Below are 12,008 nucleotides of genomic sequence, written 5' to 3'. Positions count from 1 at the left end.
TGAGACACTTATAAAGTATATGTGACATTAGACAATTACAAAAAAGCATTTTTAATATAAAAATCACATTGTATAATCTTAAAACTTTTGCAATATTTAATTTATAAGAATGGTTGACAATCAAAAAATCACGTGGTAAAAACTAATATTTGTAATAAACAAAAGTAGTAAATATAGGAGGAAAACAAGATTAATCATATGTAGAATTATTTTGTTTTATTCTGTTGCATGCGAGCTTTCGTTGTACTTCACATTGCGAGATGCAGTGCAATTCAACTCACACAAACTTGTCTATATAAATCCTTACAAATGACAAAGCATTCCTTAAACGCATGAATTAATCATGAAATATAACCTTAAACCAACAATGATTATAGCCCTTTGGGTTATCTTTTCTCTTTTAGTTTCCCTCCCAACTCCCTCACTTGAACAATCATCCTCATTTCAACAATCCTCATCCAATCGAACTTCTTCATCCCAACAAACAACAGTTAATCAAAACGGCTCCTCGTTTCAACGATCATCATCGTTCAATCGAACTAGTTCCTCTTCCTTGAACCGAACTACCACATTTCAACAATCACCAAACAGTCCAGCAGCATTTGGAGGCGTAAGGCTTCAAAATGCTCACACTGCACTTCAAGCATGGAAGAAAACATTTACCTCCGACCCATTCGGGTTCACCTCAAATTGGGTTGGCAACGATGTGTGTATCTACCAAGGAATCTTCTGTGCACCAGCACCAGACAATGCTAAGGTTAAAACTGTTGCTGGAATCGATCTCAACCACGCCACCATCTCGGGTTCCTTACCGGATAAACTCGGCCTCTTACCCGATCTTGCCCTTCTCCACCTTAGCTCAAACAAATTCGGTGGGACTATCCCTACCTCATTCTCTCGATTCAAGCTTCTCTTCGAGCTTGACTTAAGCAACAACATGTTCCATGGCCCCTTCCCTTCTGTTCTTTTCAATCTCCCTTCTTTAAAATTCCTCGATATTCGATACAATCAGTTCGAGGGTGTGATCCCTCCGGCACTCTTTAACTTAAAACTAGAAGCTCTTTTCCTAAACAACAACAAGTTCTCCTCTTCTCTTCCTAACACCATTGGAAACTCCCCTGTTTCCGTGCTCGTTGTAGCTAATAACAACCTCAAAGGGTGTTTCCCTCCCGAGATTTCCAAAATGGGAGGGACTCTTCAAGAAGTCATCCTCATGAACATAGGGTTAAAGGGGTGTTTACCAACGAGTATTGGAGCAGGGTTGAACAAGGTAACAGTTTTCGATGTTAGTTTAAACGATATAACGGGGACTTTGCCTGAGAGTATGGGGAAAATGCAGAGCTTAGAACAGCTTAATATTGCGCATAATAAGTTTTATGGAGAGATACCAACTAGTATTTGTAGTTTGCCTAAGTTGGCTAACTTCACTTATGCATATAACTACATTACTAAAGAGCCAAATCAGTGTTTTATGATAATGGATAAAAATGATGATAATAATTGTCTTGATTTTTGGATGTCACAAAAGTCTCCTACAGAGTGTAAGGCCTTCCTCGCCAACCCTCCAAGTTGCAACTGTGCAGGAAATCCACCCCGACCTGTGTCGCGATCATCCCCACCTCCGGCCAAATATACTACACCACAAGTGCCTGCACCACCGCGGCAACCACTGTCTCCTCCTCCGAAACCTAAGGCTCCACAAGTACCCGTACGTCCATTGCGAGCACCACCGCCTCCTCCAAAATACAATGCGCCGAAATATACTACTCCACATGTTCCCCATAACTAGATTTGTAGATGTTCCCCTTGCTGTCTTGGTAGCATGGTTAATGCGAAATAATCGGTTCTTATGATCATTTGTTTTCATTTTTTATATCTTATCATTAATTTGTTTTGGGGAGAAATGTGTTGAATTCATTTCACTTTGAATATATAAAAGAGTGGTCAATCTGAATCTGTTGAGCAAAACGAATAAAATGTACTCCGTAAGTTAATTTGCAAAAATTTGAATATTTAATTATATTCTTTCCATGTGATATTTAGTAGCTCCGAGAAGTTACTCCGTAGAAGGGTGTTGCGATCAACCCCACTTCCGACAAAACTTAATCTCCCACAAGTCCCCATACCAACGCCTAGCGACCACCCCCACCTCCGGCAATCCACTACTCCACAGTCCGCAGGTGACTATATAATAGCCTAATATATAGCATGTTAGATTAGTACACTTAGAGCTGCAAATGAGCTGATACGTTTGCTAACAGGTCAAAGCTTGTTTATTAATTAATGAACGAGCTTGAACAAAATTTCTAGATTGATAAGTAAACGAGCCAAGCTCGAACAACATCACGTTTGGCTCGTTAATGTTCACGAGCACTCGTTTATAGCACATTAATTACTCGTTTATATACTTGTTTATAACTCGTTCAACCTCGAAAAAGTAATTTAAATGGGATAAAGTATAAGTTTTTTTTAAAAAAATATGACTCTTAAATGTCAAGAGATAAATAAAATGTAAGCGAATCTATCATGTAGTATAATAGTCAATAGAATATTCCAATACGTATATTTTGTGAAGTTTCTCCTTGATTATATGATTTAAATTAATTTGACAATTTCTCAAAGCTCGTTTATTAAGCTCGAATAAAGCTCGTTTAGCTAGAGCTTTGACTCGGGTTCAAGCTCGAGCTAAACGAGTGAGCTCAAGCCGAGCTCGAGACATCCTAATACTTAACGAACAAAGCTCGGACAATAATTTGCAAAGCTTGGTTAAGCTCGAGACAAGCTTGAACAATGAAAATCCTTATCAAGCTTAGCTCAAACAAGGTAAAACTCGGATTGGCTCGACTAGTTTGCAACCCTAAGTACACTGCATGTGTATCTTAGCTGTCTTGCTAGCTAGGCGAAAAACTCGGGTTCAACCATTGGTAAGAATATTTAAGAATTCATTTGACTAGAAATAAAATAAAAGGGAAGTCAATCCGTCACTGATCATTTGCAAATACAAAAATGTTCCTTTAAGATGTACTATTACCATGTATTGCTTTAAATAATCAGTATTACTATGTGCACTATCTAGTGGTTTATTCTGGGAAAGCCGTTGGCTCATCCCCTCATGTGCCAAAATTCTGTAAATGATTTATCTCTGAAATAGTCAACTCCCATATAACAGTCCATTTCAATGGAAATATCATAAATTCATAACTAGTTCAAGTTTTGGATGTTTCTGATAAAACTAACTGGTTTGTGAGCCCGAATCACCGGCTGCATTGCCGTAACTAATTAATAACTAATTGTTGCTTATGTGTTTTACTGTGGTGGGCTGTTTATATACCGTATAGAGTCCTCCGTATGTATATGGTAAGAGTCCGTGAATCCGGGTTCGGTACACATTGCATATAGAGCAACATAAAAACAAGAAGCTATTTTCAACATGCAGATTACATAACTAGGAATCTTAACATAGTGCTGGTATACTTTACAAAGTAAATATTTTGCATTTGCATATCATTACTGTATACAATGGATATTAGTAGGTAAAATCAGGAGAAGAAACATAATAGTCATACTCATACTCATACATTAGGAGAGTTTGATTTGCTACAATATTCAATCATAAACTAGGAATTCAATATTCAATCATAAATTAGATCAGAATGTTTCCTGGCTCTAATCCTAGAAATTGCAGAGGATCCCAACAAAAAAGGACTGACCCTGCAACGTAGAGTGAGCAGTAACTCTAGGAAAAGTAAAATGTTCAACCAACTAAACAAGATGAAGTTTACCTCAGATTTTTGTAGCTGTAGGTCTCAAGCAGCCACAAAAACGGGGCTTCTTCTGTTTTTTATTCTTCCGCACACGACTGTAGAAAAACTCCCTCAACACTGAAGAAGCACTGGTTCTGGAACCGTCCTCTTTGTCTTTACTCTTCTTATCATCCTTCAGTCTCAGCAGAACATACTGCATTCTCTGCATCTCTACCTCCAATTTGCCAATATTTTCTGCTTCTATCCTTACTTGCTCTGAGACTCTCCTTTGCCAGGCACTCTCAACCTCATCTGTCATTCTCTCTACCCTCACCTCTGAAGTTACTGAGTTCTCCTCGATGCTCCTGATTAATTCGGCATTGATATCCATTAAGTGGACGACAGAATTCTCTACATCCTGTAGTTGTCCCCTGAAAGTGTCATATTCAACATCTTCGCCTTTTTTCCTTCTCTTCTTTGGCTCCGTTTTACCTTTCATTTCTTGGACCGAAACCTGTAAGCTTATCAACTTCTGGGCATCAGAAGAAAGTCTCTCCAATACCTTTTTCTTGGTTCCTTTTTTAGACGACTGAGTACCTCTCGTGGACAATTCAAGCCTATCAACTCCTAGCTCCTTCTCAAATTGTGATTCTGGAGTTGGATTTAAACTAGTTTGGTCTACAATTTCATCTTCTATGGTATCAGTTCCTTGTTCGTGCACCTCACTGATTACTTGATCATGGGAGCTGTCTTGCTCTGCTGCTTCCCATAGCTCAAGCATCTGATCATGATCAGATCCAGCACTGCCTTTCCTACTCACACTCTGGAATGAACGACCTGAAGCTTGGTCAAGCGGTATATCCTTCATCTCTTCCCCGCTTTTTACATCACAAGTTTCAGATACAGAAACCCAGCTACTGCGTCGATGCTCCTCTTGGTGGTGACTGTTAATTCTTGATTTCAGTTCTTCAATTTCTTTCAGTGCAGCTTCAAGTCTCATGTTGGTATTTGATCGTTCCTGCACGGAAACCATTTCCTTTTCTTTTTGCAATATGTCTTCTATCACCTTGATTCTGTCCTGCAGTTTCACCAGCTCAGAAAAGCCTCTTGAAGATGTTGAACTTTGCCCTGTCTGCTCAAAATGTTCCTGCATATAAGAATTCAAATCAAATTTCCTATACCAAATTGAACATGCAAATATTTACGTACAATGAATAAAATTGCAGTACATTACAGTATTAGGTGAATATCGTTCGGTGTATTCTCTTTCTCCTAAATGGCAGTCAACTACTGATTTTACACATCCCAAACTGATGGTCACCCACTTCAATGGATTTTATAAAATTTATATATTTATGTCAATTGACATCTGTTACCTGTCAATTGTTCCATCAACTAACAAAAACAGAATAAAGTTTCTATACCAAATAGAATCAATTGGCTAGTTAATACGATTAATAAAATCATCAAGGTCAAATAGAATCAATTTCTTCATGGAAGTTTTAGTTATTCCAAATATTACAAAAAAATAAGTCATAGGTGAGAATTTTTGACCGAACTTACAAGTAAATTGGCAGAAGTTTTGTCAAGAAAAAATGAAAACAGAATTGAAATTTAATACTTTGCTCAATATTGAGGTGGCCTCTTTCTGCAATGGAAGAAGCGTTTTGTAGTGTGCTTGTGTGAGTTGTGTTTAGTACAATCAATGATAGACTATAAAACAGATACACTTCAGTAGTAATATACTGATCCATTTCAGAAGTTCATCAACAAAATATAATTAAAGAACGTAAGAATTAATTCAGGGAACAAAAGAGACAACGAAGGGAACAAGCTGATCACCTGTATTTCTGTAGTGGAAGTAGTGTGTAGCTTAGACTGCAAGATAGGATTTTTCTCAAGCAATGCAACATTATCCTTGAGAGAGGCTATAAGTGGTAGGCATGTAGTCAGCTGGGATTTTAGAGTTGCGGCTTCACTTTCCAGCGAGGTAACTCTTTGTTTCATAGTCTCAATCTCCAGACTTCTTTGATTACTTACATCTTCAAGGCTCTCACATAAGCTGCTTAGATCATGAACCTTGTTCTCAAACAGAACTTCACGTACAGATGAAATCTGAAGATCAAAATAGAAAGAATCTGCCTCAGCCTCCCACAGTTCAAATTCACTGCTTCTTTCATGTAGCTCTGAAGCTAAGATCACTTCTCTGATCTTATATTCTTCTATCTCTTCATGTAGTTTTCCTACTTCAGACTCTAAATTTTCATTAGCATCTCGAAGAGAAACAATCTCCTTCTCCTGATATTTGTTATCGTAAGATAGTTCAACCATCTGTTGCTGTAAAATAGCTCTCGTAACCTCTAAATTTTCATAATTCTTTTCAAGATACTGAACAGTACCGCACAATTCTGCATTTACATCCTCTCTTGCTTTGAGTTTTAGCTCCGCTTCTGAAAGTTCTCTTTCCTTTTGGTTCCTCAACTCCTTCTCATCAGAGATTTCACGTCTCAACTGATCATTACGAGCACTGAGTTCATGTTGCATATCTTCCAACTCCTCCATTGATGCTTTCAGAGCCAAATTCTCCATTTCCTTCACTAGCAGATTTTCTTCCAATTTTGTGGATTCACTTTCAAGATCATTCAAAGCTTTGCCAAGGGAACTCATCTCTTCAAAAACTTCCTCCAATTCCCAAGCTTTCTCAATCCCATAGCTCTTCAAGATCATAGACTGATAATTGAAAGCAAGGACCTCAACAAGGATATTATTACTTTCCTCTTCTAAGATGGTCTTTTCCTTCTTAATGTGCGACAAGTCCTCTTGCAAACACCTGTTTTGGTCAAAAGCGGACAGATTTTCATCCTCAAGTGTAACATATGCACCTTCTAGTTGTGTTTTCTTAGCATGTAGGTCCTCCACTTTCGCATTCAACGCTTCTTCCATCTTCTCTCTCGTGTCTAATTCCATACTCAGCTGCCTGTTCCTCTCCAGAAGCAGATGTTTCTCATCTTCGACCCACATAAGTTTTTGAGTCAATGTTTGAGATTCCTGCTCAAGGGCGATCTTCCTGGATGACAGCTCTGCACATTCACTATGAAGCTGCCCAAGTATTGTTGTCAGAATGGATTTCTCAACCAACATCTTCTGATTATCTTCCTTGCTTTCTGACAAAGAGTGTTTGATATTTCTAATACTGGCAAGCACACATGGAACAAAATTTTGCTCAGCTTCAGTTTCACTGATGTGTTTGATCTCAAGAGCTTTCAGAACTCGATTAATTCCTGTCCTCAGTGTTCCGATTTTGTCCAACAAGAACTCAGCTTCTACTTCTTGAATCATGTTCTCACTCTCTAATTCTGAAATCAGCTTTTCAGAATATTTAGCAGCTTCAATGTGTCTTTGGCACTCAATCAAAAGCGAAAAGTTTTTGTCTTCCATATCTTGAATGAATTTCTGCAAGATAAATATCTCAACCTGAGCATTGACAGCTTTCTCTAGCTCCTCCTCAAATTCCTTCTTCCTGCACTTGTTTTCTTCTTGCAAATCATGGATGCGGCCCTCCAATCCTGATAATCTTGTTTCACTTGTCAGCACAAGACTTGCACGTTCTTGCTTTTCACAATCAAGTGATATCCTTAACTCGTCTACTTGACTAAGTGTCGATTGCTTTTCCTTTTCGAGACCCGAATATTTATCTTCCAAGTTTGTGAATCTCATTTCCAGGCTCTCCAGCTTCTGCTCCACAATCTCCAACCGAGAAACCAGGCTACCTCTCTCAGCCAGAAGAGTAGATCTTTCACTGGTGAGTAGCTGGCAAAAGTCTTCTAAGCCCTTTGACTTAGCTCGTAAACCTTCCAATTCAGCATTCGCACCTGAAAGGGAATTATGCAGCAAGGTGTTCTTCTCTATGAGATTCTGCATTGTCGCTGTAATCATTTGTAGCTGGGAAAGAAGGGCAGATTTCTCTGCAACAATGGAAGACTTGTCTTCATTCAGATCATGGCAAGATTCCTGCAGAGCCTGCGACTTCTCCTTTGATCTTTGTAGCTCGGCATTTACCTCCAACAATGAGGATTCCAAATTTGAGTTCTTTCTAAGAAGCTGTTCCATGTCTTGCAACTTTTTGACAAGAACTTCTTTATCATCCATATCTTTCACAGATATCTCCTTGAGCCTCAAATTCTCATTTTGCAAGTCCTTCACTGCTGATGCAAAGCATTCTTGATCTAAACCAACAGACTCCAGTTGCAACATGAGAGCCTGATATCTCTTGTATATGCTCTCAATTTCTTCTTTTAAATTGTGAACCTGAAACTGGAGAGCATCACTTTGCTCTGCTTGATATTTAACTTCGGCTTCAAGTTTCTCTTTGACCTCCGTTAATCTCAACATCTCATCTTGGAGATTCTTTTGAGAGACAGAGGAGAAAGAATTCAAATCATTCAGGGATTGGTTTTCATCCTTCAGTCTCCGAACCTCTTCTTCAAGATCCTGTTTGCTTATCTCCAGATCATTCATCATTTGGAGCCCATTTCTGAGTTCGGATGTGAGAGCATTCTGCTTCTCTTGTGATTGAACGTGCAGATCCTGAAGACTATGGAGAGTAGCTTCTGCTTGAACAAATCGAGAGTGTTCCTCTTGTAAATTGGCAGTCAATTTTTCCAGCTTAACCTCCTTTTCTGAAAGCACCTGGTCTGCTGCTGCTATTTTCTGAACTAACTTCTGTGCTTCAGACTGTAGAGTTTCATTTATTTTGTCCAACAGATCACACTTCTCCTCTGCACCCTTCAGTTTAGCAGTTCCCAGCAAGATCTGGGAGTTAAGCCGGATATTATCTGCCTGAGCTTCACTCAAATCCAGCTGCAGTTTAGAAATTATCTCCAAGCTCTGCTTATAACGGAGAGCCAAAGAATCTCTCTCCTCATTTACTCGGTCGATTTCTTCCTTCAAGGCCTTTACTTCACTCTCTGCCTTTTCAGACTGCAAACTGAACAGTTTCAAGCGCTCCAAAGCCTCTGCAAGTTTTCTTTCAAAATCAGCTAGCTTTTCTTGACACTCATTGTACAGAAGCTCAGCAGCTTCTTTCTCGGCTTGTATTCTAGCAAGTTCTTGTTGTAAATCTTGAGATTCATGTTCTGCATTTGCAGCTCGCTCACTTAATCTTTCTTTATCGTCCAAAGCTTGAGAGAGTGAACTTTCAACAACAGCTAACTTTTCATAAGTTTGTGTGTATTGCAAAAGACTAGCATCTCTTTCAGCCTCCATCTTCGTAAGGGTTTCATTTAATGCTTGAATTTCAATCTTTGCTTCAGAAACTATCCCATCAATATCCCCAGAACTTTTTTGTGCGTGAGTGAGATCTTTCTCCAGACTAGATATTTTATCCAGAATCTGCTGGTATTGAAGGAAAGTAGCATCTCTTTCAGCTTCAAGCTCAGCGAGGGCCCGCCTCATGGTTTCCAGTTCACTTTCAGCCTTACTTGCTCGCTCAGATTCATTAAGAACCTGATTCTTCAGCTTCTGATTCTCCTTAGATAACTGAGATAGCATGCCTCCCGAATCCTTCTCTCTCGTTCCACTGTCATGCCAATTTTGGCCACCTTCAGACTTACTATCTGCAGTACTCGACTCTTCTGTCCCAACTTCAGCTGAACGAAACATATCATTAAGCTGTTTCAGACCTTTCCTGCTGGTTCCACTGCCTTGTGAACTGGAAGCTGATTGCCCCTGAAAACGATCTGTATCAAAAGAAGAACGAACTGGATGTGGTGTTTCAGACGTATCCGACCCAGAACTCGAGGCTGCATCATCAGCTAGTGCAAATGGTAATTGATCCGGAAATGCTTGTGCCATTGTTCGATGAGCATGGCGGAGCTCTCCAGTGGCATGATTATATCTTTCAGCTAACGCACGGTATGCTCTGTAGAATTCTTCCACCAGTTTCATAAGCTCAGGTCGCTTTTTATAGTACATTTCAGCCCTCCTAGCAAATGAATCAGCATCCTCTTCAATGAGCTTGATCATTGCTTTTACTTTGGAATCCATGTCTGCCCAAACAAATATGAACATGACTTAGACGAATAATGAGTGATAACAGAAACCACTAAAACCTAACAATTTATCTTGCTGATTCAACAAATCAGCATATAAGTGAGAATTTTCTTGCAGAAAAACACAATTTTGACCAAAAAATCATCTAGAGAGGACACAAAGCTTCATGAGAGTTCACAAGATTTTTGCTTTCTACATTGTCTTGTGGAAATTAAGGACACGTAGCTCACGATGCATCATACCAATATAAGGTAAATACACCACAATCACAAACAGTGAGACTGGACAAACAGACAGACATTGAAATAGTTACTTGATCAGTAAAAATTTCAGCTCTTCAAACCAAGATATATACGCAGGCAGACAGATAAGAATAAGTTAGAAAGATTGCATATTTCACGAGTCTTTTTGAAGACATAGAAAACACCATAGACCACATGATTGCTCTGAATTGTGATTCAACAACACATTTCAAGATTACAAACTATTAATGCCTTGAAAACAAAACACACAACAAAACACACAACCAATACCATAGAAGACATCGCAACCTCGGACACAGGACCACAAGTTTTTAATTTTGACAATTCCATTTTTGGCATCAAATGTTAGGGAAACACAATAATAACAAACACATTGAGGGAATGAGCATGTCAAAAGTTAGAAAGTGTTGTTCTATGATGCCACAAATCTAAATTATGACTATGACACAAATGTAAGTAAACTTCAACCTAGAAAAATGTAACAATCAAACACATAAAAACACAATGTCACACATAATGAGCCTGACTAAAATCATTTAACTGAATCATAGCAGAGTCTTGAAGAGAATGTATACCTTTAAGATTCTCCTGAAGCCATTTAGAATTTTTGGGGCTGACATGACTGTCCCACCACCACGAATACAACCGCCTCGACTCCGAGTGCAATAAGGTCGCCATGACTGCTGCAATGAGCAGGCAAGCAGCCGGTTTCGACCGCGCTAAAGACTGGTCTCCACACCAGTAATTAAGATTATCCCAGGCCAGAATATCAGGGGACAATCAATCCTTACACTACCAAAGCAAATTACAATCTCTTCCAAATATTACTTCCCCAACCTGCAATGAACATGAACTACACCAATAAACTTGCTACTTAACTGATTTAATTAATACACAAAAAAAAAAAACTCTTTATTTAACTGATTTAATTAATTAGAACAAACATGATTAATTTCTTTATAAATCAACAATAACCCCAAATAATTAGTTTTTTTTAATTATGATCTTCAAAATCAACACAAAAAAAAGTTACCTAAAAATATTCGAAAAGAATCGAAAACTTGGAGAACTATCACCAACCAATTAATCTAAGACACAGCACGAATACGTTTATACAGACATCATCAGGATTCAAGATGAAAAACAACCAAAAATTGATTGGTTTATACAGAGAAGTTGATATGAGCAAACAAATGAATAAAAACTTACCAAACATTAATTAATGAGAACGAAGAGGTAAAGCTTGTTAATTAGCAGCCGAAGAAGGGTAGTAAAACCCAGCTGCATTTCTCAACCATTCATCCCATTTCATGCCCTTTTTCTCTCTCTAGTTTCTCTCTCTAAGTATGGGTTCCTTGCTGTTGTTTGTTTCTCACTCCTCTCCAATGAGACTATGAGAGTGAGTTGAAGTTTTAAGTCCAATTATGCACTCGTAAAGTGTCAGAGAGATGGAAGAGAGAGAAAGGGAGAGATCGTAACGTACATTATAACTAAAAATTAAAAGTAAACTAAAATTTAAATTAAAAAAAAAAAAAGTTAAATTTATTGTCGGCATTTTTTGATTGTTTTTTTCTTGTTTTTGTGCTAGTTGGAGAAATTATTGCACATGTGATTAAGTCAGAAATCGGAATTACTGAATACCAAATCGTGTGTGTAGTACTGTACCGTTGGGAAAACAATGCCAAGATATTCAAAATTATTGGAGTCGTCAAATTTGAGATCACAATTAAGCCTAATCTAAGTCCCTTCTGCCCACAAGGTTCATTAGGTTCGACCTTAATTCAACCGCAATCTATTTGGCTGGAATCAATTTTTTTTTTTTTTGTGTTAGCACCCGATTTACCCTTAGGACTAATCCGGATTCGGGGCGAGTTTTGAGTGTTTAGGTTTCAGTCCCCTCCCAATTGTTATTACGGGGGATCGTACGCGGGTTCTTCTTACCAAGTTAAGC

General features: G+C 38.4%; 2 protein-coding genes across 2 annotated transcripts; one reads left to right on the top strand and one right to left on the bottom strand.

Annotated features, from left to right (window-relative positions):
• Positions 1-236: 236 nt before the first annotated feature.
• LOC110803708 (leucine-rich repeat extensin-like protein 6) lies at positions 237-1,991 on the top strand. The gene has a single exon (XM_022009246.2). The coding sequence runs from the start codon at positions 344-346 to the stop codon at positions 1,787-1,789; it is 1,446 nt and encodes a 481-aa protein (XP_021864938.2). The 5' UTR covers positions 237-343; the 3' UTR covers positions 1,790-1,991.
• Positions 1,992-3,539: 1,548 nt separating this feature from the next.
• Positions 3,540-11,496, bottom strand: LOC110803712 (protein NETWORKED 1A). Its single transcript, XM_022009252.2, has 4 exons — positions 11,267-11,496; positions 10,633-10,894; positions 5,586-9,790; positions 3,540-4,890 (listed from the first exon to the last, which is right to left on the bottom strand). The coding sequence occupies exons 2-4, from the start codon at positions 10,733-10,735 to the stop codon at positions 3,784-3,786; spliced, it is 5,415 nt and encodes a 1,804-aa protein (XP_021864944.2). The 5' UTR covers positions 10,736-10,894; positions 11,267-11,496; the 3' UTR covers positions 3,540-3,783.
• Positions 11,497-12,008: the final 512 nt, after the last annotated feature.

Source organism: Spinacia oleracea, chromosome 3 (genome assembly GCF_020520425.1).
Source record: "Spinacia oleracea cultivar Varoflay chromosome 3, BTI_SOV_V1, whole genome shotgun sequence".
In the NCBI taxonomy this organism is placed as follows: Eukaryota; Viridiplantae; Streptophyta; class Magnoliopsida; order Caryophyllales; family Amaranthaceae; genus Spinacia; species Spinacia oleracea.
The sequence above is the reverse complement of the archived record's forward strand: the minus strand, read 5'-3'. Positions and strand labels throughout refer to the sequence as shown.

Coding starts and splice junctions, on each gene's coding strand:
- LOC110803712 (XM_022009252.2), bottom strand. CDS start 10,735: ATGGCGACCTTATTGCACTCGGAGTCGAGGCGGTTGTATTCGTGGTGG. Junction 9,791..10,632: donor GCTTCAGGAGAATCTTAAAG/GTATACATTCTC, acceptor TTGTTTGGGCAG/ACATGGATTCCAAAGTAAAA. Junction 4,891..5,585: donor CTTCCACTACAGAAATACAG/GTGATCAGCTTG, acceptor TCTTATATGCAG/GAACATTTTGAGCAGACAGG.
- LOC110803708 (XM_022009246.2), top strand. CDS start 344: ATGAAATATAACCTTAAACCAACAATGATTATAGCCCTTTGGGTTATC.